General features: G+C 39.2%; 1 protein-coding gene across 1 annotated transcript in view; it reads left to right on the forward strand.

Moving 5' to 3' along the window:
- MYBPC1 (myosin binding protein C1) overlaps positions 1 to 25,599 on the forward strand; it is a 79,996-nt gene that overhangs the window by 37,819 nt on the left and 16,578 nt on the right. The window contains exons 11-25 of the mRNA XM_049822256.1: positions 4,631 to 4,797; positions 7,058 to 7,190; positions 8,842 to 8,966; positions 10,061 to 10,166; positions 10,485 to 10,651; positions 12,213 to 12,375; positions 13,654 to 13,760; positions 15,007 to 15,140; positions 16,282 to 16,438; positions 17,097 to 17,201; positions 17,838 to 18,026; positions 19,454 to 19,588; positions 23,120 to 23,188; positions 24,295 to 24,462; positions 24,944 to 25,032. Of these exons, the coding sequence (XP_049678213.1) occupies positions 4,631 to 4,797; positions 7,058 to 7,190; positions 8,842 to 8,966; positions 10,061 to 10,166; positions 10,485 to 10,651; positions 12,213 to 12,375; positions 13,654 to 13,760; positions 15,007 to 15,140; positions 16,282 to 16,438; positions 17,097 to 17,201; positions 17,838 to 18,026; positions 19,454 to 19,588; positions 23,120 to 23,188; positions 24,295 to 24,462; positions 24,944 to 25,032 (2,014 nt within the window). The remainder of the gene's footprint in view (positions 1 to 4,630; positions 4,798 to 7,057; positions 7,191 to 8,841; positions 8,967 to 10,060; positions 10,167 to 10,484; positions 10,652 to 12,212; positions 12,376 to 13,653; positions 13,761 to 15,006; positions 15,141 to 16,281; positions 16,439 to 17,096; positions 17,202 to 17,837; positions 18,027 to 19,453; positions 19,589 to 23,119; positions 23,189 to 24,294; positions 24,463 to 24,943; positions 25,033 to 25,599) is intronic.

A 25,599-nucleotide genomic window follows, 5' to 3' on the forward strand; every position in this document is an offset into this window, starting at 1 on the left:
ACTCAAACCAGTATAGGCATCATCTTTACACTTTATGGAGAAAATTGTCTTACAAGGACAGAAATATTCAGAATGAAATTGTTTTACAGACAGAAAATGAATTTGTTTGTTATTTTACAGATACAAGCAAAGCTGTGATTCAGAAGTGACTGCTTTTATTTAGCGGGATTTGATTTAAAGAGTAAATACAAAAGATATTACACTCAAGGTGCACTCCTTTCTTGAGCACATTTTAAAAAAACTGCAATAATTATTCTGCCCAAGCAGATGAGGACATCTGAATATTGTCTGATTTTCTAAGTAATATCTTGCATGCAAAATCTGGGATGAAATATTGGCATCATCTGATTTAGCATTTGCAGGATTTTGCCCTCTTTACAATTACTAAGGGCATTTCTTTTGCCTGTATGTGCTTTATAATAAGGTATTACTGCTTAAGGTCACATTATAGAAAGAAATGCACCTTCACAAGACTGTGATTCTATCTGTAAAAATGTACAATGTACTGTTTCTTCTTTTTTAACTGATTTCTCCCTTCATTTAGAGGAAGGTTAAATGTTAAGTGTAATGCTTTGCAATCAGTATTTGACACAGCTATGCATTGTTAAAAGCACCACCCAGCAATGCGAATCTTTGTTTTACATTCACAGCAAAAGATCAGCACAAGCCCTTTGTTTTTATACACACACACTATGGAAATGAAAAACAAAGCTCATTGTGTTGACTAGCTCGCATTTATTTGTGTTACTGAAATCTAACACAAATCTTGGCAAATTTATGTATGCAGTTACAAAAATTTGTCACCAAAGTATAATAACAAGCAATACAAACCTTTGTGTTATTTTTCACAAGTGCCTAAGGAAACATAATTTCATGTGAAAAAGAATACAAGTTTGTGTTGATTTTATACCATTATTTGTGTGTCTGGACAGTGTTGAGTATGAGAGACATGTAGAGCGTTTGCAATGTGTGTTGTCGAAGTCTTCCTGTATTAAACAAAGATTTGATTTTTTTCTATTAATAACAGCGGTGATGGACAAGACGATGCAGGAGAACTTGACTTTAGTGGTCTCCTGAAACGTAGGTGAGAACCAAGTGATGCAGTGAGCAGGTGTGGATTGCAAACCATTAGGTTCTCACACAGAAAGAGTCAGGTGTAGCATTAATAACTTCTTAAGAATTTTCTGACCTTTCTTTTTTTTTTCAATGTTTCTAACTATTATTCTCATAGTATAATACGCAAGTGTTCAGTTAATTGTACCTTTAACTGTGCAGAAAAGAAACCTCAGATTTGAGTGCACTGGGAAAAAAGTGAGCCACAACCTAAAGAGGCCAATAACATTTAGTTTACTTGCTATTTCTTTTGTGTTTGCATGAAGGGTAGAGGGGCACAATTTCCTACGCAGGGATGAGCAGTTCAGAAAATTGAGTCTGGTGCAAGAATAAAAAACTGCAAGGGTTAAATTTTTACCTCTTTGGGTGCATCTTAATTTGATTTCATAAGCATCCTGATATGAAAAATCATATGTCATGCTTTCAAACCATAGACATTGGTATTAATTCTTTGTAGCTTTCTGTTTCATTATGTGCACACAAATATTCAATGGTGTTTTATTCAACTTAAATGCTGTGATGGAGAAAAACTTGGGCATGTGTTTCTCTGGTTTGCCTTGAAAATCTGGTGTTACGATAGTTATGCCTCTAGCTATTTCAGATCTTAAACACAGTTTAGTCTTTTAACAGGGCAAGACAAGATAGTTAATTCGTCATTTTTTTAAATTTATCACAGAAATTCTATATGCCATGGAAAGCAATGGCAACTGACCACAGAGAACTGGAAAAGGAACTAGATCCTTTATCTCATCTGCCACTTACTCTGAAAGAGGAAAACCCAATATGCAGTATTAATTACATAAAAAGTTCACAATGGGCTCATGAGCTATGATGGTGAGGATAGTATTTAAGCAACTAAAGCAAACAGGAAAGGCTGAACGTAAAAGTAGGCGGTGAAAGAATTACCTGAAGCAATTCAAATCCACCAGGTCTTTGGTTTTTTAATCTTCTCATCCCTAATTAGGATCTGCAGTTTGACTTTTTATCATACTAATACAACTTACCAGGACTGTTCTCATGACTGCCCGTGGGGTGTTTTATTCGCAACATGAGAGTTGCATGTAAGAGGTCTTGCTGTTTTTGTGGAAAGAGAAATGTGATTTAAGAGTCATTATCATTTCACTAACAAGTAACACATGTTTTGTAAGATAAATACTGTATAGCCATATAAACATAGTATACCTATCATGTGGTTAATGGGCAAAGCAAACTTTTAGTTTTTCAACACCGTTATTTGATATTGGTCAAATAGGTTCATCACCTCCTTGCTTCAGGCACTGACATGCAACCTCACAGTTCCGAGCTTAATTGAGTACAATTGCTAATTAAGCCCCAGTATGGATATTAGTATCCATTTTTATGAAGACAAATACACATTTTTGTAACAATTTTTTCAAGAGGCAATGTTGCAGGTGCATTCCTTTTCTTTTGTATGGTTATATTACCAAGGAAAGGGCTAGAACTTTTCACCTGTGGTGCATAATACTTGAAATATGTTTTTAAAAAAAACCTAAATGCATGGAATCTATATACTGCCTATTTTCTAATTTCGTGCTGGTCTTGCAGGAAGAAAAACCAGTTCTTATCTCAGTAAGCCACTCTGTGACTGGTTACGCTTCGTCAATGCAATGGATCAGTAACGGCACGAAATTCCAAAAGGCACAAGATCTCAAAACCACTCAAACATTTAGGTCCTTTTTTTAAAAAGTACATCTTTCAACAAAATGCACTTTTTCGGGGAAAAGGTCTGAAAGCGATTTTGCGGAGAGGTCGGTCTGCTCAGGAAATTCCAAGCATTGTTTGCCCACTACCCACAGCAGAACCTGTTGTGGTGTCAGAACAAAGTTGGTTTGCTCTAAGTGTCAAAATTTGTTCTCCAGTTACGCAAGAGGGAAAAAGAGTCTGGAATTAATTATTTCAAGCTGGTTGAAAATCAGGATACTCTAACTGATCCTCATTCTCAACTACTGCCTGATTTAATGGGGTACTTTATCTCCATTCCCACGGAGCGTACCTCTCCTTAGCATGGACAGGCGTTGCATGGCAAGCGGCCAGCTCTGGGAGAGGAGAATGCCACCCCATGGGGTGTGTCAGCTTTTACATCTATTTGCAAGCTGATCTCCACTTGCCACCATGCAGAAGGAATCTCACTGAAACGCCAGTGTTCGCTGTGCATAGTCAGCCTCCCCAAAGCATGAGCACAGATAAAAGTAGAAGGAATGAAACATAAAATTTCATACCTGAGATTGTCTAACAATAATTCTAAGATAACAATGTATTTCAAAGATTCCTCAGCCAGAAGTTCTTTCCTTTTTGAAATAACACTGGCATATGAAAATTAATAAACCTCATGGATTAAAATTTCCATAGTTCCTCATCCAACAACCATGCAGAGATTCTCAGGGACTCCCAGTGCTATTTCTGCATATGTTAAAGAAAATGCTCTATCAGACTTGATAGAGCTCAGCTCTAACAGTGTCTCACTCCAAAGCTCAGGGTTTTTTTATTTCTTAAATGTTTATTTTCTCACTCTCTTCTCTAAAACACTGATTTTGTTAGACCAACTAGACCAAATCAGAATGATCCTGGTCTGACCCTCCTGAATGTACAGGAAAAAATGTCTAGATTTCTGCTCCGATTTCTGGATTGTTCTAGCAGTTCACTTTTTTGAGCTGAGCTGTCAATATGAAAAATTATCGTTTTGTTTTGTTTAGGATGCTTCCATTGTTCTCTCATTTCATGGCTGCCATTGTGAAAATAATTATACTTCTTTTTATTGGTTGTCTTAGCCTGAAGTTGCAGATAGTAATTGAAACTTCTGTATAAAGGTGATGCTATTCACACAGGCCTCTGAAAACACTTTCCTGCTCTTAAGACTGAGATAAACATGGAAGCCAACAGATCCATCTTGCAAGTCCAAGCTGGTGTGGAAACCTCCAGTTCCTACCCATATGCCAACTTTAAGTAACTCTGAGAAGCACTGGTGTAACTATAAACAGACCCAGATTCCCCTGGATTTCAATGTCCTTTCATTGGTCACCCCTAGTAGCAGTTACAGGGACTCAGGGTTTGAAAGCATTTTTATGTAATTATGAAATATATGGATTAGTCTCAGATCTCAGTGGTGCCATCATAAATTGTAACTGATTCCACTCAAGTTACAAGATGTAAAATTGATTTAAGTGGGATTAGCCCATATGCTATTGTAGTACTACATTTTCAAATTGTATTTTTTCTTTTAAATAATGAAGCAATATAAAAACTCTCGTAACCGATTACATCAGAAAAGGCCATATGAAGACTTATACCCAAATTCTGCCTGAAGTAGTGTAAAGTAAGATGTGAATGTCATTCTGAGCTATTCCACTTGCACTGAATGACATAAAAGAATATGATGGTTGCCTTCAAATTTTGATCAAAACTTTTCTAACCTCACCATAGATTCAGCTTCACCTTTTTTATGGTGTGATAAAGCCTCGCTAACTCTTCTCCCATAATTTTATTTTGCTACTGTTAGGGAGATTAAACAGCAAGAGGAAGAACCTGAGGTAGATGTGTGGGAGCTCCTGAAGAACGCGAATCCCAGTGAATACGAGAAGATTGCTTTTCAGTATGGTATCACTGATCTGAGAGGCATGTTAAAGCGTCTGAAGCGCATGCGCAGGGAAGTGAAGAAGAGTGCAGGTATGGATAAAGCAGAATATTCTTATGTTCAGCAGCTCAAACATGAGCGTCCGCCTTAAAAAACCCAAACTTGCTTTATTTCCATGTAAGGGGACTTGCACGCTACAGCTCAAGCCTTATTACTGCAAGGAGTTAATCGGAAGGCGGCTTTGGTCCACTGTGGTTAGTGTAAACACCCTAACCTATTCAGTGCTTACCAAAAGCGTCCCTCCCTCTTGGCCAAACAGTAGTTGCAACAGGAACAAAGTCCCCGAGTTGTGTGGAAGGGTGTTACCTGATCAAACAGTATGGAAATTAGACCTTGCGTTATCATTAATATCTCCTGCTCTAAAATAGAGTCGCTCCAAACACATTGTTTGCTCTTCATAATTTCATTTTGCACTTTATCTGACACTCCTTTGAAATCCCACCTGTACTAAAACCCCTCCACCCTGCGCTGGGTGAGAACGTTCAGGCTTGTCTTTCCCCATCTACCCTACTGAATAGTACGAGTGGTGTAATACATACATAAATATAGATATGTGTTTATCTTTTGTGTATATATTTAGGTATATGAAATATATGTCGCATAATATGTATGCACACACAGACATGCATATAAATACAACACACTATCCATTATACTCTTGTGGCATTTGCTTGTTCCTGGAGAGCATTTCAGACCTGGATGCAATATATACACCTGCTGTTCCACTGGTTTCCTGGAGGGGAGTCCCTTTTGTGTAGGTGTAATCCTCCACAAATCCAGCTGTAATCCAGCTGCCTGATCTACCCTCTCTCCTCATCCATTACCTCACATCATAACATGTGTTATGTTCCTACACATTAATTTTTAATTTATATTTTTCATTTGCTGGTATATCTGATTCTGGCCACAGTTGAGGGAGGAAGAAATGGAGTCGGTGGGCTTTGGCTGAGCCACGGGGGCAGTTTCTGTAACCACTGGAGGTCTCAAGGGGCTGAAGCCCAGGGAAACTCCTCATTTTGCCCCAGGAGTCCAGAGCAGGGCTGGAAGCTGGGGCAGGAATTGCGCAGCTGGCAGGAGGAGCTGCTCCCTACCCAGTGCATCACGTGGGAGTGCCTCAGTGTTTTACTGGGAAAGGGGCATCTCTCAGCTTCTGGGACCAGTCTGTCTGATCCCTCTCCCCGGTTTGCTGTTGAGTAAGATGGAGCTTCCAGCCATATCAGGATTTTTCAGTGGACGGGGTTTTCCCTACAGGAGGGGCTCTAGATGTTGGGAAAAATGTCTATCGTAGTGACAAGATGAGAGTAGGGTGTTCTTCCCCTCACACCACTTTTATTATAAATTGGAAACTTCTACACTGCAGCAAGATAGATAAAAAATCCTTTCAAGATTTAATAACTCTACTCCTGTTGTGTTGATATATTTAGTCTGCTGCAAGCAGACATATGCACGATATAAACCTTAGCAGAAATTGATTACTTAGCCGTGGGCAATTTGTTTGAGGCACCATTTATTTATTTATTTTTGAGACACAGATATCTGCTCCCCTGGGTCTGACTTTTGTGGCTGGCAATATCTACATGTTGATCTTAAAGTGTTTTGAAATGTTTGAGTTGCATCTGGCCTTACCTTGCCCAGAACAACTTGGCCTACATTTGCACATCTCAAAGAACCTTTTTGAAAAGCCCCATTAGGATTCACAGACTGACAACTTTTGCCTGGTTTCAAATATTTTTGCAAATGTTTTGCAGCTGTAACATTTATCATAAGTGGAACTGCAACGTATGCCTTGCAACCTACAGAAAGAATCGGGAAAGTTAATTTGGCTTTTAGATAAACCAATGTGTTTATTCTGATAGTGGGAAGCTCAGTAGGAATTTCAGCTTAAAATTCCCTGTTAACATGCGTGGCAGTGCTAATAGAGAAGCCCCTTGTAACAGATCCATCGTAAAAGATTCCATGGCACCAGCTGTATACCATTTTATTCTGACTTCTCAGCAAGCTGTAAAAGCTACATCTACCCAGTCCTATTCAGAATACAGTCACGCTGCAAAGTCATGGAGAGATACTAGCTTGAACTTGGTCAGGATAATCAGATCTGCATAGGTTTGCAATTACTCTAATGTTTCTAGAAAATAAATTGATTCATGTGGACTAGCCTAAGAATATAGATTGATGCATAACATCACGTGCATGTATTCTGACAGCTTTGGTGAGGTTTCTGCGATGTCATTTCAGCATTCATATTCTTGTTTTCTGATCTTCTTTTATAATAACACTTGGCTTCCACAACAGCTTTTGCCAAAGGTCTTGATCCTGCATATCAGGTGGACAAAGGAGGTAAAGTAAGGTTCATGGTGGAGCTAGCAGATCCAACGGTGGAACTCAAGTGGTATAAAAATGGCCAAGAAATACGACCAAGTGCAAAGTAAGTGGTTTTATTGTATGTAAGCAAAAAAAATGGGTACCCATGTACTTCCCTGACAAGTGTGTTGCATAGATCTATCTCTTTGCTCAGGTTGCACCGATTTGATTTCTGATTTTCATTATATGTGAAAAGTATGCAAATGATGCTATATAGCTTATAACCCAGAAAAGTCCACTGTAGGTTAAATGTTAATGCAGATTGGCTCCTTTGCCTCAAGAGAAAAGAATTAAAGATCCTCAATCAAATATGGAGCCACTTCCTCCTTGGTAGTTTGTAAAAAATTGGGAAGCACTGTGAGTAAATAAATCACTTGTCCTCAGTCCTATGTCTGAAGGAGGTCAGAATCTTTCTACAGTAATTGGGTGAAAGAGGAGAGATGTTTAACATCACATACTTACCCACCTGGCTCATAAACCACCTGAGGAAAGGGGAGCAAGGTTTGTCTCACCTGCCCCTACCCAGTTAATGCTCACACTGAAGTCAACATCTCCGTTAGCTCAAAGTGACTTCAGTTCTGTGCAACAGGTCTAGTGTACCCCGAGCTGCTTCATCATCTGTATCACCTGCATACTGGTTTATTCTCTGGTTTTATCTAGAAGAAGTGGCTTTTCAGGTGCAGACACTTGAGTACAGGTAGAGCAATGGCTGGAAGTTGAGCCCAGTCCCTAGTGTGGGCACAACCAGCTCTTACAACCTGGTGCAGAAAATCCCATTCCACAGTCAGACACAGCTAGGAATGACGATGTGCAATAGTAATGCACAACGCTGGAAAGTTCCTCAAATGTTCCTCAGCAGCACAATACCCCAGCAACTTTCTCCTCTGCCCTTTGAAAAAATAATTAGCAAAAGCCCTCTTATGGAGAAGGGGCAGATTTCCTTCATTCTGTTGCTGCAAAAGTCAATGAAGGATTTCAATTAACATTCCTAGTTGACAAAAAAAAAAAGCATAATAAAGAGGGTACCTTTTCTTTAGCCCCTATATCTGCCATGAGCAGTTCAGAATTGTTCCACAGCCAGCTATATGGACACCTCTCCAGTAGAAGGACCTGGACTGAATGCTCCAGTGCATTTCTTCCAGGCTGCTGAAGCAGCTGTCAGATGCTAATGAGCTTTGGTCATTACAAACCTGGAGCAGATCTAAACTGGTGACATAAAGGTGAAAGGCTCCATATCCCATTACCAAAACCCCATATCCCATTACTGATCTCTTGTGCCATCTGGCCTACCAATAATATTAACTTCTTAACTTCGGCTATTATTATACTTCACAAAAATGTTAAGAGTGTTGGAATGGGGATGGTGTCCTATTACTGGTTATTTTCATCTTTACTCATCTAGAGTTTCAGACTCCATTTTAATTGCCATCCTTCAGAGTCTGCTCATTTTTTTTTTGTTTTTTCATATCACCCAAGCTTGGGATTTTGGAACAAGTCCTAAGATGCTCGTTGTCACTCTACACCATAGCTCTTTTTGGTAAAAAGTCTATGACAGTTCTGTTGAATCTTGGAAATTGCTTCCCAGGACAATTTTTCCCGTTCTATGTAAAAACCAGGTTTTTCACCTCTAATAATCCTTAAAGCACTTTCTACATAAAACAAAAGGGGTCTAGTAGTTTTGCTAATGTATCTTTGCTGCATTCCTGTTCAAACAGATACATTTTTGAGCACAAAGGTAACCAGCGAATTTTATTCATCAATAATTGCACGATGACAGACGATGCTCGCTATTACGTAACAGCTGGTGATGAGAAATGCTCCACAGAACTGTTTGTGAGAGGTAACTACGTCAGCTTGCTCCTATTTCACCTGCTGTAGGTTGGTGTGGCTTCTTTGGCTGCAACAGAAATTAACAGGGAATATCTGGTTCGGTATATTTTTGAATTTGTATTAGCAGCCCTTAGGATCACCCTGTATTTCTGTGATCCCTGACCATTTTTTTCCTCATCCTGTATTTAGTAATTTAATGAAAACCCTGAAATGGGGATACATTTGATTTCATACTGTGCATTGGGATCTAGTGGGGCTGTGGTCCCCTTCATAGTTTTGAAGCCATTTTGGAGACTCATTTGTCATAGCGTTGGCTTTCCCTAACACCACCCTTAGGTACCTGATGACCCCGATACTCTTGGGCCAACTGATCTGTTTCAAGTACCCTCAGATCAGGATTTCTAGCAGTTAGTTTTCATTCCATCTGCACAGATTTAATGGAAGGCTCTATCAAAAGCTATGAATGGGTGGCCATTTCTTCACCCTTTTTGCTCTCTCGGTGTTTATAGTCTTACTGATAATATTCATGGCACTACTCACACATGCACAACAAAACAAATGGAAAACCAAAACTTACACTGAAAGAAAAAAATCATCAAATATTTCAGAAAGCTATTTAAAATAATGGAGCCCACTGCCCCTATAAATATCATAGGATAACTTGTACAATCTCTTACTATTAAATAAACTTGAGTTTTGACAGCAGAAATGGGTTAAACCAATAAGGGCCCCACGTTATGTCATCAGGTCATCTTATTGTGCATAACGGGCTATAAGACCTAATAAAAATGCAGCTTTATGAGAGGGGTCTGTGGGAGGCAGGAGGGGAATGTCAGCTTCTCATGTCGATCTGCCTGGACAAACTGTCAATAAAATGGGACACAAGGCAGGTATTAATCTGAACAAATGTTATATTTTTATTTAGCACATTTCTTACCAGCATCTTAATGAGCAATCGCTTTTCTGCTTTGAGGCAGAAAAAGATGCACTAAGACTGATATTAGAATTTTAAAGTACTATCATTTTCAATAGCATGATTTTGAAAACCTCTTTCACTTAGTTTTCTCTCTCAGAACGTAAATCTGTAATTTTCTCTCTACAAAGATCCTCCAATTTTGGTGACCAAAGGCCTGGAGGATACCAATACCTACGTTGGTGAACGAGTAGAACTGAGCTGCGAAGTGTCTGAGGATGACGCAAATGTGAAATGGTAAGCCACACTTTGAACAGATACTGTTTTCCCTGAGAATAAAACCCAGAATATTTTAATTGTCGGCAAAAATGTGGACAGCTTTTTCTATACCAGTGAACATGAAAATTGCTAAGAAAATGTTAAGAAAATCTCAAGAAAACATTATTCAAAAATGTAGCAACAGCAAAAACATCCTTACAGATTCATGGATGGGTTTGTTTAACCTTTTCTTGTGCCTTAAGTCTTATCAAGTCTTCTTTGGAAGTTTCGGTCTATGGGAGTCTTATTTGCACAGAACTTCTATAGGAAAAATAATGACTCTTTGTTTTCCATTAGGTTTAAGAATGGTGTGGAGCTTACCAATGAACCTAAATCTCGGTATCGAATCAAGGTTGAGGGTAAAAAGCACACTTTGATCATAGAGGAAGCTGCAAAAAATGACAGTGCAACTTACTCAGTAATGACAACTGGAGGCCAATCAGAAGCTAAACTTTCGGTTGATTGTAAGTATCATCCACCTTCCTCTTGAATTTGTATGTCAGACTTTACTAGCTTACAGGAATAAAAAATTTGTTTGCCTTTTCCTGGGGGTTTAAAGGGAGACTTAACTTCCATACCAATTTCCTTGCTGAAAATCTCCAGAACAGTGACTTTCCTTTAGACACTGTTTGCAGTAACAGGCAATGACCTAGTCCCGCTTGAAAACTTTCTGTCACTCTGTTAAGATGGAAAACAAACCTATCCATCCAAAGATATAACAGGTCAACAAAGTGAAATTTTTGAGGGAAGTATCTGCTTTTCTTTAATCCTTTCAAGTTTTCACAGGAAAGTCAAACCAAGGCTTTTTAGCCAAAATCAGGAAAAAAAGTATGTTGGAAAAAATAAGCAGTTCTTTAACTAGGCATACTGTTAACAGGCATCACAGTCACTTGACCTGAACTCATAGGCACAAACACACAACTATGTAGTTCCCTCAGTATTGTTTCTGCAATATATTTTTAAAACGCCTGTGGTTTTTTGTGAAATATATGTGCCCATCCTCTAAAGTTATCATACATTATGCATAAACATACCCTGTTCTAGAATACTCATACAGCTTTTAACCGTTTTGTACAAATTGGCAACCTAAGCACAACCAATTCATGCTGTTCTATTATCAAGTTGGAAATTATCTTCCACGGCTATTGAGCTCCATCATCTTTCCTTTCATGCAACTTCTTCTGAGGATTGTCCAACCGTCTTTCTATAAAACACTGCCCTTCCCATCACTTTTTGTTTCCTACATCAGATTATAGTCAGGTATTATTTACTACATACATATGGTACTGTGTGTTCAGCCTGGTCTACAGCATCTAATCTTCCAGAAAGTGGAAGTGAACTGGGGCTCTGCTGCTCAGACTCAAATTTTACAAAAGCTAGTAATATCTCTGGGTATTCATAGGGTGAGTTAAGGCAGTTTAGCAAACATAAGAACAAATAGCATATGAAGTTAAGCTTACTGGCCAGTCAGCCTTTGCTACCAGCCTGACAAAACAGGTTGAGAACTACAGTCCCTACTTGTGATGAAATACTTTGGTAAATCTCCAAATTATCTTGGATCAGCTGGGAGAGCTAAGAGAGCAGTTAGATCACTGTTAAATCACAGCAAAGATGGGTTGTAATCCCTTCTAGTGCATAGGTCTGGGGACACAGGACTTTCACTTCTTGAAAGTTTCTTACTGGACTCTGGGGTATAGAAATACCCTACCTACAGCACCTAAACACCAGAGAGGGGACAGCATTCAAATTATGCTCCTGGGCTTACTTATTCTACTGGCAATATTCATGGAGTTTCCCCAGATCCAGTATTTTGGATCACCCTTTCTAAGGCATCATACTACATGAAAAGAGGTTAATTTATGTGGCTTACATGTACATATTACTGGTACTTCGACTTGAGAACTTTATTATTGGAGGCTTTTTTCTGATTTGAAGACTATTGTGATGGCTAGTAGCAGCTCTGTGACAGGATCATGAGCTATTGTTTGATATTAGCATTAAAATCTCTGCTTTTGTTTTCCTAAGTGAGACCACTGAAGATATCACTTGCACTAGAAGACCAGACTGTGAGGCTTGGGCAGGAAATCCACCTGAAGTGTGAGATATCTGAGAACGTGGAAGGAAAATGGTACAAAAATGGGCAACTGATCGAAGCTAGTGACCGTGTAAAGCTTTATCACAAAGGAAGGTAAGCCTGTTGCGTCTTGGCTTTTGATGGAATGACGCTGTAGACCAGTATGTGGGTTACTTCGCTGAAAATTATCTAGTAATCAAGCCTAACCTCTGCCCCTCAAACATATTTACTTTTACCATCATAAAAGCCATGTCTCCTTGCGCCCTTTCATCTCGTATCTTTTGGCTGTGGAGGACAATAATCAAATCCTTGATGCATCTAAGTTCAAGCTATTAATTTTTCTTGACGTTGCTGGTGGAGTTAGTATGGGATATTAAGTAGTAAAGTAAAATAATTGTTAGACATTATTAAAAATATATAGCTTTTGAATGTCCGTTTTTCTGATGGCTTCTGTTTGTGTCAATTCAGACCATGCATCTCTGCACCACGCAAAGTATGGGGAGATATCAGGTCCCTTTACATTTATAATCTGCCCTTTTTCATGGAAAGTTTGTCAGTTAAAAAACAAAACAAAACAAAACAAACCGCAAAAAAACCCACAAAAACCAAAGCCAGGTCCTACCTTTAACTACATCCCCTTCACTTCAGCTTAGTAAACCATACATACAGCTGGGAACTGCATTTGTGAAGATGCTCCTAACCAGGCTATGAAATGTTTGCACTGATTCCATAAGGCTTGCTAAGTCGCAGTAGTGCCAGCTGTGCAATGACCCCTTGCTTTGACATAAGGTGAAGGAGCTCCCCACAACCCACGTAGGCCCATAGGGTGAGGTGAGGGAAAAGGGAGCAGGAAGGGGCACAGAGGTGAGTCCTACCTTGAGCAAAGCTTAGCCACAGCAGGTCATAGAAGAGCAAAAATATCATCATCCTGGAGGATGCAGTTAGCTGGTAAGAGCAGAATATGCTTCACCGACCCATTTCTTCATTCTGGCAAATGAATAGTAGGTTGGATCGTGTCACAGAGATGTTCAGAATATTCCAACAATAGGATCACCTAAAGATTTCTTCTTGAACAACCAAACTACAATCCAATGGCGGCAGCACAGAATCCCTGTGTCAAAAAGATTACGCTCCTGTATTTTTCTAATTCTGTGTTCAAACAACGAAAGTATTAGAATTGGTCACACTATTTGGTGTTTGTCTCAATAATATTTTGTACAAATCACACAGTGTTCCATCAGCTAAAATACCACTAAGCAGCCAGCAAAAGATTTTCCGTCAGTAATTTTACACACTTGCACAGATCTCCTAAACTTTTCACAGATTTTTCCTTATAGCTCCAAGCAGTCTTCAAAAATAATTTACATCGATTTCTTTTTCAATTTTTCACAGAATCCACAGATTTGTTATAGCAAGCGCTGCTGTTGATGATGAGGGTGAATACATGTTTGTACCAGATGCCTATAATATTAATATTCCATGCAAAGTACATGTTGTGGGTAAGTATATGGCACAATGACTTATATGTAACATCTCTTTTTCTGACCTTTGGAAATTAACAGCAGTGTGAAATACCCTTGATTACAATCAGTTTGTTTCCTCTGAGCAGATATCTACCAGAGAAAACAGACCTGCTGCTTTGGCAAAATGCAAGTAAGCTGGTCAGAGCGCACTTTGCCTGTGCTCAGGATTTGCTCATAGTTTACAAGCCTGGGGGAGCTCCCAGGGAAGGTTTCTTGATGTTGAATTCCTAAACCTAAACCACTATTAAGAGTATGTGTAAAACACCTGTTGCTGTCCTCTTTTCAGCTATACAGTGTTGTCTTCTTTGAAGAACTGGCTTGCTAACATTGCAAAATGTGATATAGTTTGGTAAAAGATTAGTAGAATAGGTACATATTTACCTATTTCCTAAATACGTTAAATGATATCTACAGAGCAAAATGTTTCTGGCCAGCTTTTCTTCACTCAGCAAAACATAGGGCTTGTTAATGATCCCAGTCTTTCAAACAAAAATAAAACAAGGCATTGACTCTTCCCACAACAATACCTCATTGGCTTTTAACTGCAACCAGCAACTTGGAAGTCAAAAGGTGAGCCATATGAATGACCAAACTTTTAGGAAGTTTGTTCTTTAATTGAAGGTGAAAGAAGTGGGATATCTGTGTTAAAAAAAGTATTGGCACGGTTTAGGGAGAATGAAGAGGGAAAGGGTACTACAGGGGTATGCCCACCAACATAACTTCCAATACATTAAAAAAGTTGTAAGAGGATATTAATTTGTTGTTCTCCATACACATGGGGTACAATAAAAGTGACCATTTCATTTTCAGAAAAAGGATTTGGGTTGAGAAAACTTTTAAATTGTAAGAACAGTGATGTCTGAAGTGTGGTAAAAGGTGTAGAAAGCCTGCAATGGAAATTCTGAAGAGCCACTTAGAGGAAATCTCTCTCAGAAGTTACCTGAATAGACATAATTCTGTCTCAGGAAGATAGATTTTTTTGTTTGGTCTTACTATTCCAAAATTTCTATGGTGCCGTGATTTTTTTTTCATCAAACAACTATTTTCTTAAAAAGAAATTTTCTTCTCAAATTTTCTTCTGAACAAAAAATCAGTTGACTAAAAATACCAGGAAAATACAAAGCATAGAGCACGTTTCTCTATGTTGCAGACCTGTGCCAGGTCACTGAACTCTCAGAGTGGCAGCCACAGGGCAAATTTGGACAATCTCTCTTTTTTTCAGATCCTCCTAAACTCCACCTGGATGGTCTTGGGGAAGGTAACACTGTGACAGTAGTGGCAGGAAACAAACTACGACTTGAAATCCCCATCACTGGTGAGCCAACTCCAAAAGTCATGTGGAGTAAAGGCGACAAGGTACATTGTCATTATACATGTTTCTTTAGCTTAACAAGGGGCCTTTTCCTTCAAAAAAATAACCTTTAGCCACGTGAAGACATTGATTTTAATAGCAGAAAATAAGGAGGAGATGCATTTTATCTGAAAAGGCCTCCTTGCTCAAAAATGAAGGGTAAAATGGATAAATATTATCTAGTATCTCTTGGGTCTTTTTGAGGAAAGGTTGAAATTAACGAAGGAAAAAAATATGGGTTTGCTATAAATAAATTGTAAAGGAGAGGGACATACGAGATGCAGAAGAAAACTAGTGAAAATCTACAAAATCACTACTTCTTCTGTACATACCGCCCAGAATGGCTGCTGGGTTTTGACAGGAAGGCATGGCACGGTCTGGTTTTGGAAAATGAATGATAAATTCTGATAGAGTGTCAAGTCTCAAATGAAACAATAGGCTGGGCAATTGGTGTCTTGCATCTGGTGTCTTAATGCAAAACTTTGCACAGATCGATCCCTGGCTGTGTAATACCAAAAAGCCACTTTTCACATTTAAATTTTTATTGTGGTTCATGGAAGCTGGAACATGTTATTATTACTGGATTTGTCAGAACTATCTGGTCAAATCTCTGAGTACTATTTTTCAAATATTAATTGTAGTATCACCACTGTGAACTTGTCCAAATAGGGAATTATTCTAGGAGAGCTCTTACTCCAAAATATGTGCCATCATTTGAAATCTGTGAGGACAAACTACTGATCATTGTAATCACTCTGACCTTTCAACTGAACGAATTATATTTTGACCTGACTTGTGGGAGAATCCACTACTCTCTTTCCATCAAATTAATGACAGGTAGTGTTGACAAAAGCATGTTCTTGCTCACAGGACAAGTAAGCCCAGTGCCTCTTCCTTTGAGATGCAATGGCTGAACTGATTACCAAACACTTACCGTATTTTAAAGTTACTTATTTGTCCCTCAGTTATTTTGTCATTTTTGTGATCATTAGGTGACTGAAATTCTGAGCTTTAGTGTGCTTTTTCTTACAGTTGCTTCAGTATTTTTGGTGGTGTCCTGTACGGCATTTGGATTTTGATTTTTGAGCATTTTTATTCTCAAATCCAGAAAAGATGACTTTTCCCTCTGCTTACTTTGATTCCTAGTGGATCACAGACAGTGGAAGAATACGGGCAGAAACATACCCAGACAGCAGCTGTCTGGTCATTGATGCCGCTGAGAGGGAAGATTCGGGTCCTTTCAGAATAACGTTAAAGAATGAGGCTGGAGAGGACACAGCTCTAATCAACATTAAAGTGGTCGGTAAGTCATGTGGAACAGTGCACGTGAGCCGTGTCTTTTAACACAGCCCTCTTCAATAAATGCTCCTTTCAGAACCCTATTTTTCTGCACCCCAACAGGACGCAAATTCTTCTTCCCATATCTGAAGGGTCACTTCTGTAGATGCTGTCCTCCCTAGCTACCAAACTGTGGTAGATTCTCAGCAAACTTTCATTTCCCTGTTTATCTCCATTTTCAGATGTGGAATTGAGACGCAAGGATACTAAGGTCCAGTGTTACTGAAGGACACAGGAGCTTAGCACGGGATTTAAGTAGAAGTTAATTATCACCCCGCTGCCACCTCACGCTGCCGGGACCAAACTTATGCAGCTGCCTCAGGCTGCCCTTAACACTCTCTGTTCTCCGTTCTCCATAGGGCTGTGGGCTCTGTCTTACCACATGCCCTCAAGCGCCTCTCAAGTGTCTTGACTGTGCTGAAGAGTTTGGCATTTATCCCTTCCTCACCACCTGCCAGGATCCAGAGAGACCTTCTTTCTCTCTCTCTCCTCATTAGGAACTCGTGTTGCACTTCAAAAACTATTCAGATTTGTTTCTTATTTGACATTTTTTATTTCAGCCTATGTGAAAAGAAGAAAGTTTGGGGTTTTAAAAAAAATAATATTTACTTTGTTTACAACAGATGTTCCTGATCCTCCTGAGGCACCAAACGTGACTGAGGTGGGCGAAGACTGGTGTATTATGACCTGGGACCCTCCAGCAAATGATGGTGGATCACCCATCTTAGGTACATACTTTCCCTTTTTTTTTTTTTTTTTTGTGGTGATGCTCTAACATAGACAAAAGAAACAAACACCCGAAAACAGATACCATAGGATCAGAGTTTAGCTCAGGCCCTGGAGAGTTGGATTATCCAGTTGCAAGGATGTCCTGCCCAATCTTTGACTTTATCAGATACCTGTTTTTCTAATGCTTTGAGATTTCTCATTTTGCCACATTAACAGTCTCCTTGTTTGAAAGACAACCTCTTATAATACCAAACTTTGGACAGTTAGCCTGTTTGAGTGTTAGCAGGAATTTCAGAAACTATTTACTGAGTAAATTGGAACATCTTCTAATACACTGAGCTAACAGGAAAGTCAGAGGGGCTCACAGGCCGGCAGAATCAGGCCCTTTTCACTCTGAACTAAATACAGAGGTGGTGTAAGTGAAGCCCGAAAAAAAGCTGGTATGTGGCCATGAAAGCCAAAGAAGTGCCCGATAGCTTGAAATGGGAAAAATTTAACAGTAGCACCTAAAGCACTCTGAGGTGAGAAAGGGATATTGAGGAGTATTCAGAAAAAATGCCATTGGGCAGTCAAAAAATAGACCCCTCACTATTGAGCTTTATGCCACCACTTACTATAATTTGTTTTGTCAATAGGATATTTCATTGAAAGGAAGAAGAAACAAAGCTCCAGGTGGATGAGGCTGAATTTTGAACTGTGTAAAGAAACAACTTTTGAGCCAAAGAAGATGATTGAAGGTGTTGCTTATGAGGTCCGTGTATTTGCTGTTAATGCAGTAGGCATTTCCAAACCAAGTATGCCTTCAAAGTCCTTTGTTCCTTTAGGTAAGTAGTCAAGAGCATAGGGATAGGCATGCATTTAGAGAATTATCACTAATACATTATTACAGGCATCTAATTACATAACTGTAGTTCTTATTGCACTTGTGTTGCTCAGGACCTGTCTTTATTAGGTGCTGCATAAACTATATGTCTATCCCTGAAGGATTTATAGTCTTTTATAAACAAGAAACAAGGATGTATAGACAGAGAAATGGTGCACTACAATAAAACAGTGACATGCTTTAAGTGAGCCTGATACGGTCAATACTGTGGTCAATATGTTTTAAGGACCAGAAATAGTATTAGTTCCACGTTTTTGTGTATCATAGGTACCTCCTGAGTCAATAGTCCAACTATTGGCAGCCAAACTGGCAATTTAGAGAATTGATAAAGATGATGGATTATAGTCTTGGTTGTGTTATGTGTCTTTCTCCTGCTAAAAGTTCAGTCAGGCACTGGCTTCTGACCAAAAATGGTCAAGAAAAGAGACCAGAAATCTAAGGATCACTATTTGCAGGCTGAACTGTATGAAGATGAGACTTTATTTCCTGTTTCACTACTTAGGCTTGCTGATACATAGTAGCTTGCAATTTAAAAAGGTACAAGTATTCACAAATAAACCATACATTTCCATTAAAAAAAAATAAATCACAGGTATACAATCTATCATAAAGGTAGAAATCTATGGGAAAAAATTGAGTGAATTTGCCTGATATTGCAACAAATCATATGATAAGATACATTTGAATAGTCCCTAAATTCACTCTATGCCTCATGAATCCCCCTTAGCTGAAGCAGGGGCTTTTTTCCCAGAAAGGGACCACATATTTTCAATGTCCTTTTGCAGACAATCCAGATTAGGCTAGGTCATGTTTTATACTATTGTCTATAAAATCTTATTGATTTATATTAATGTAACAGCTAGAGGGCCTTGCCATTCACCTACCGACAGATTAATTTGGTGGCCTTTTCACAGGTAGAAACAGACTTTCAAACTATTGTGACAACTACGAGTCCCCGTAAAAGAAAGGTGTCTTGTTCCGTAGGCCAGCAAAGGTTCCCACCTTGCTCAGCAGCACCCCTGTAATTGCTACGGCACCCTCTCCTCCTGCCAGAAATTATACCTGCCGCTGTAGAATACGCTACTCGCAACTTCTCTGCTCCACCTTCCACCTCTCTTTGTCCTTCTCACTCCCCAGCAGGAGGAATTTAGCTCTGGGTTAGGCTGCGAGCAGATATGGGATGAGGTACCTGCTTCTCCTAGTTTGGCCCTAATTGGGAAAGAAGTGCCAGGGTATGATTGGAAATACCGGGTAGGCAGGGTTTAGCTTGCCAGCTATGATGCTAAATTAGAGGAAGGCACACCATAAATGTAAACCTTTAATTGTAACACAGTTTTCTGCCTTCTCCCCACTGCCTGCTTGCTTCAGCTGTTACCAGTCCACCAACTCTCCTGACAGTGGATAGCGTGACCGATACCTCCGTTACGATGAAGTGGAGGCCACCGGACCACATCGGGGCGGCAGGGTTAGACGGCTATGTTGTAGAGTACTGCTTTGAAGGAAGTAAGTGCCAACGACCGTGGTATGTTACTCATAGTGAAAGTGGGTGAGACTTTCTCCATTTTTCCTCTACGGGTATCAGGTGCTCTCACTTTGAGGCAGAGATTAATCAGTCAGAAAAGCTCAGGCAGCAGGGTTTTGTTCAGGCTTCCTTAGGTTTGTATTCCAGATCCCACTCACTGATTGTAGTTCAACCCATCTTACGTTTGATCTGAAATCCAAATCAAAAGCCAGGTGATCTGCTGTAGCGTACCAAGTACCGTGTTAATCGCTATCCTCTTTTTTTGAGCTAAATGAAGAGTCGACGCAGTAAAGAGTGGGTAGATGAATGAATAGGAAGTAATGACTGGCTATAAGTGTGGTCCAAAATATGTGCAGGTTGGCTGGGTTTTAGGGACAGGAGGTCCTCAGTGTGGTAATCTCTATCTTGACATATTACTAATTGGCTACTTCAAGTGCCAGTTCCCAATACTGAGGACAGACGGCCTCTCCCATAGCTGGCTGTAGAAGTTACCTAGGCATGCAAAGTTCCTGTCTGGATGTTGAATTTCTCCAATGTTTCAGTTAGATACAGGGTCTTTAACTACGTCCATCTAAGACATAAATCTATACAGAACTGAAGGAGAAAGATAAAGATGAAAAAGACTGAATAAACTTCGGAGAGTAAAGTAACAAGGAATAGTGAAATATAATATATATTTTACAAGTAGAGTCTTTGGGGATCAAGCAGCAGAAACTTAGCATTTTCCAGCAGATTTTCTTCTGAATTGGCATCAAACGAAGTCTATTTCAAAAAGTAAAATCCACCAACACCTGGGTAAGTATCAAATAGCCTGGAGTGGTATGTGCAATACCCAGCCTCTGTGGGAAAATGCAATCAGTGGGACTCCAGCAATGTTGTCCATTTGGTCGAATGGGACACAGTTCTCTTCAGCTCCACTAGCTGCTGCTCTTAACCGCATTGTAAATCAAGTGATGAGTTGGAGACCTTTTTTCATCAAGGCGTTGATTTCAATGAAAGCTTTTCATGAATGCAGTCCGCAGCCTGCAGACAAGAGGTAGAGGATAGAACTTGTCATTCACACTGTCACATGTTTCAGATTCAGACAATCCAGGAAAACAGTAGTTCACAAAAGTGGTCAGATACCACAGGAGCAGAGTGCCCTCAGCTCTCACTCAGGCGAGTGGGAGAGGGAGTGAAGAAGAACCACTGGCTTTTCTCAGGAGCACTCAGCGTCTTGTAGTATTGAGCTGAATATCTGTAAAGGAGCAGGAACAGACTGCAAGAAGCTCAGAGGTCTGGAGAAGATTACCTGAAGGCAGACACAGCTGGAATGGTAGGAAGGGTTTTCCTTGTATATTGGGAGGGAGCTGTGGGAACAGCTCAGAACGGGTAAGCATGCAGTCTTGCGTCAAGATGCAGCATTCCTATAATGTTTCCATTGCACAGGCAAGGTGTACGGGAATATAAAGGGGACTGTCAATGTGAGGACTTCAGTGTATATTATGTACATTATGTTCTGTTTAGTATTGGTAGGATGGTGGGGAAAAAGTTAAAAGTGCTTGTACTATGCTACTGTCATAAACCTCTTGACATTACAGTATGTGATATCCAAATTAGGTGCCAAGAGAGGATGAGAAATACATATATATGCTAATGCAAACTGAGGTTTTCAGAGGAATCTTCCAAATCTACCTTTTAAGGACTATCAGACAGAAGATCATTGTATACCTGTTGAATGGAACAAATTCTTTACTTTTTTTTTTTTTTCAGATAGGTTTAAAACATATGAAGATACAACAAAATGGCAGTCAAGTCTGTCATTTTATTGTTACCCACCTCAGTTAAAATACAATGGGTACAATGTATTTTACATAGCTTTCTGAGTGTTTATGTATATCTATATATGCCTCTTATATATGCATATACATCTATATATACACAATTGTCATTATTTATGTATATATGTTATGAAAATGGTTAGGAAGAAGCAAGCTTAGTAGAAAATACCAATTAAAAAAAAACTTGTTATTGGAATATACATCCTTTTCTCTGTGTTCAGCCCTTTTTTTCTTTCTTGCAATATTGCAGTGCCTCCTTTTCTCAGCCCTTTCACTGCCTGTTCTGCCTCAAACTAATTTCTTCTATAATGTTTAATAACTCTTTTCAATTTCAAGGTACTTTTTATGACTGTCTATATTCATTCTGCCGTTCTTTTCTTAGTTATCTGTTTGTAAACTCATTTGTCTTTACCTTCTCCATTCTTTCATTGTTGTCACTGAAGTAGTTTTAAAGTGGGCTTTTTTGAGTCTTCCTTATCAGAGCAATCACTAGAAGAAATCACAAACCGAAAACAGAAAGACAAAATATATATATAATTATAATTTAGAAGAATCACGTACCACGAGCATTGGTTTGGCTTTGTGAAAATTGGTATTTCCCTTTAGTCTGAACCTCACAGCTTGATTAACATGGTGGACTCTTGGACTTCCTTAACCATGGTAGCACCTTTGACAGCTCTGTGTATATTACTGAACTGGAGTCTCATCACGAGTATCTGGATCTGGCACTGCAGAGGTGTGAGTAACGTGAATATAGAACTCCTCAGGGCTAGTATACAACATCCAACTTGAACTTCTTGCTGTGGTGACGTGGAGTAGACCCAATCTTGTTGACGCTGGAGAAGTCAATTCCTAGTAATGTATGCTGCCAGCTGGTTCTTGTGTGACTTTTCAAGGGTAGTCTGATGAGTTTGGCCCTAGTTTTCCCTAGGACATTGTGTTTATCTGCCTTTAAAGGTCCATTGTACCTGCAGATGTTCTGTTTTCATAGCTAGTAAATAAGCACTCCAGACTCTCCGTTCACTGAGATCTTTGCCAGTGTGCCCATCCAGGACCATGCACAGATAGTAGAATAGTATTTTTATTATCCCCAAAATAGCCAGGTCCAGGATTCCAGGAAATCCAGGGCAGTGTTAGCTTGGCCCAGGAAATAAAGCCTTAGGGATTACATTATATCTGTCATCATCCATGGTTTTGGCCTTCTTTTCTTTCTATGTTGCCTTTAGCTAAATGTGTTCTCTTCCTCTGTTTCCCCAAGTTTTTTTCCAAGACTTCTCCTTTCCTGTCTCTCTTACCCAGAATTCTTCTCTGAATTTCTTCTCTCTTCTATGATGTGTTTTCTTCTCCTACACTTTCTCCTATGATCATTTTGTTTCATTTCTCTCTTCCAAATGTTCCTTTTGTCTCTTTCTTTTCATCTTTCCTGGGCTGTGTCAGGCCCAAAGAAAAAAACTCAACCTTATCTTCCCCTCTTCCTTTATCCTTTAGCTTTCCTGTGAGCATCATGTGTAACTGTTCTTTGATCTAGACGCCCTCTTTCCACCTCTTTCCTCCCTGCAGTCTCCCTAAATACGGGTCCTCTAAATCTTTAAAGCCCAGCATCTATCTTTGCATACTTACTAACAGGAATTGCTAACCACTGACAAAATGCTCCATCTGTGTGAAAGTGGGTGTCTCTGATTAATTTTAAAGATGGATTCTCACAAGGTATATCGACAGATCTGTCTGAGGAATTGGTGGAGCCACCTTTTAACCTGGAAGGTACAGTATTCAACAAAGGATATACATCTTCTTTAACAAAAGAAAAACTCTCTTCTTAAAAGTAAAGATAAATTTCTGAGAGTGAGTTTTAGGGGCAACAGTCTACAGAATCTGCTGTAGTACATGTATAAGGGGAGGGGGGGTGCTAGGGAAACAGTCATTGACTGCAATCCTCTTCTACTAGAAGCTGAAAGAAGCAGCTTGAAGGAGACCTTAATCCCTAAAAGTAAGACACACAGTTATGAAAATGTACTACAGTACAGTATTGCGCTCTAAGTCTGCAGGGCTCTCTAGTTTATCATAGTTCTCTTGTCTTCTGTGCTGATTTTATAACGCTGTCTTTATATGGTCTGGAAAGTATTGATACTGACTTGCTACTGCATAAATCTGACTCGGAACGTCAAGGTGCCAGCAGTGTTAAAGCAATCTACGTTTGGAGGACAGGGTGGGAGAGAAAGTATCATTAGTAATTGAAGCTTTTCTGAAAGACCGTACTCTTGTGATCACTCTATGGATTACATGCGACTGCCTAGGGGTAGGATAAAAAAATCCAAGAATGCTGTAATTATGTGAGTAATTCTGACAGCCTTCCTTTTTTAAAGGCATGAGGAGAGATGGCATTTCATTGCAATTTGTAAATATTCTGCGTTTCTCTCATCCCTGCACTCTCAGTGGTACTTTCAAGGGAACTCAGTACTGGTTGAAATTAATTGTAAAACCCATTTCTCTCCAAGGAAGCTGTTAAAGCAATGATGAGTGCTTTTGGAAATATACTCTATGTCCCCCTTGTTTTCTATCAGCCAAATTTAATAATTAATCAGTTTTCTCTCTGGTACAATTAAATGATAGACACATTCTAAAAACATTTATCTCTCTAAATATAAATATATAATCAGCAGAAACCCTTTAAGGTTTGAAACATTCTTCCTACACATGAAAGTGAATCAATATCATGTTATCGCATAATTAGAAAAACAAAATAGAGGTATTCATTAGAATATAATGAATCTATTACTGTTCTGTAATATTCCTCATCTGTGCAGTGGATGTATTTCTAATTCCCTATTCTTTCGATTCGTCCTCCCATCCTCTTTGCCCTAAATTAGCTGATGAATGGATCGTGGCTAACCCAGAGCTGACAGACAAAACGAAGTTTACTATCAATGGCCTGCCGACTGGCTCGAAAATCCTTGTGAGAGTAAAAGCTGTGAATGCTGCTGGTGAAAGTGAGCCCAGGTACCACCCACAGCCTATTTTAGTCAAGGAAGTGGTAGGTAAGATCCTCCTGCTACACTCGCCCACAAATACACTCTGCTTCCATACTTAGTTCTGGTTTTTTTAAGGCTAATACTTGTTGTTGGAAACTGATGATATGGCCTTACAAAGCCATTGTGCAGTGGCTAGAAATCATGAAACCATCTTTAAAAATATTCATAATTCTTTTTATTTGTTTTATTTCTAAGCCTTCATTGCTCAAGCTTTTTTTTTTTTTCTGCAGAACTTGAACTTGATGTTGCTTTTTATTTAAGTTGTGCTGTTTGTCTCCTGTTCCTACCACCATAGCATTTGGTGCTACAAAACCCGATGGTGTACTGAATGTAACATTGTAGGACCAAGAAATTTAAAATACCTCATTCATTTGTCACTTCTGGGAATTGTAGAACACACAGTCTCCTATTTATAGTGATGCCCACCAGTGCTGCCTCAGTTAGAAAAGAAGATAAAAGTCAAACACAAGCTTTTGGCTTTTTTCAGAACCTCCAAAGATTCGTCTACCAAGACACTTAAAACAAACCTATACTCGAAGAGTTGGAGAAACTGTGAATCTCGTTATTCCTTTCCAGGTAAGAACTAAAAACACTGTCAGGAAATTACTCTATTTTTCTTATACTGCTGCTTTTTAACTTATTTCTGTATAACTTTGGTAGGCCAGTGAGTTAAGCAGATGTGGAAGCACACTGAAGTACATAGGTGCTTGAAGGCTTTTGTTTTGACATCCCAAAGAAATGATGTTAAGCCAATTAATGAATTGGGTAACTAGCTCACGCAGACTGATTTGTCATCTGTCATCCACAGGACACTTATCCTCACAGTAGACATTACATGTGAGATAAATAATCTCTAGCACAATGCAAAATGGTGACACTGGCAGTAGTTAGAAAGGGTATCAAGGGTAGGACTGTAGCATTTAATCATTTCCTTGTCATAAGAGAGGAAAAGGGAGGGGAAGAGGGAGCAGTTTCACTCTCTCCTATAGAAACTGCAGCTTTTAAATTCTTGAGATCACAGCTGTAATATGACTATTTCCAAGGATATAGCATGTTTTGCCACAGCATTGTGTTAACCTACAACAGTGACTGCCTCTCTACTTGCAGGGTCCTTATTCTTCTGAACACAAGAATTGCAGCAGA

Source organism: Accipiter gentilis, chromosome 18 (genome assembly GCF_929443795.1).
Source record: "Accipiter gentilis chromosome 18, bAccGen1.1, whole genome shotgun sequence".
In the NCBI taxonomy this organism is placed as follows: domain Eukaryota; kingdom Metazoa; phylum Chordata; class Aves; order Accipitriformes; family Accipitridae; genus Astur; species Astur gentilis.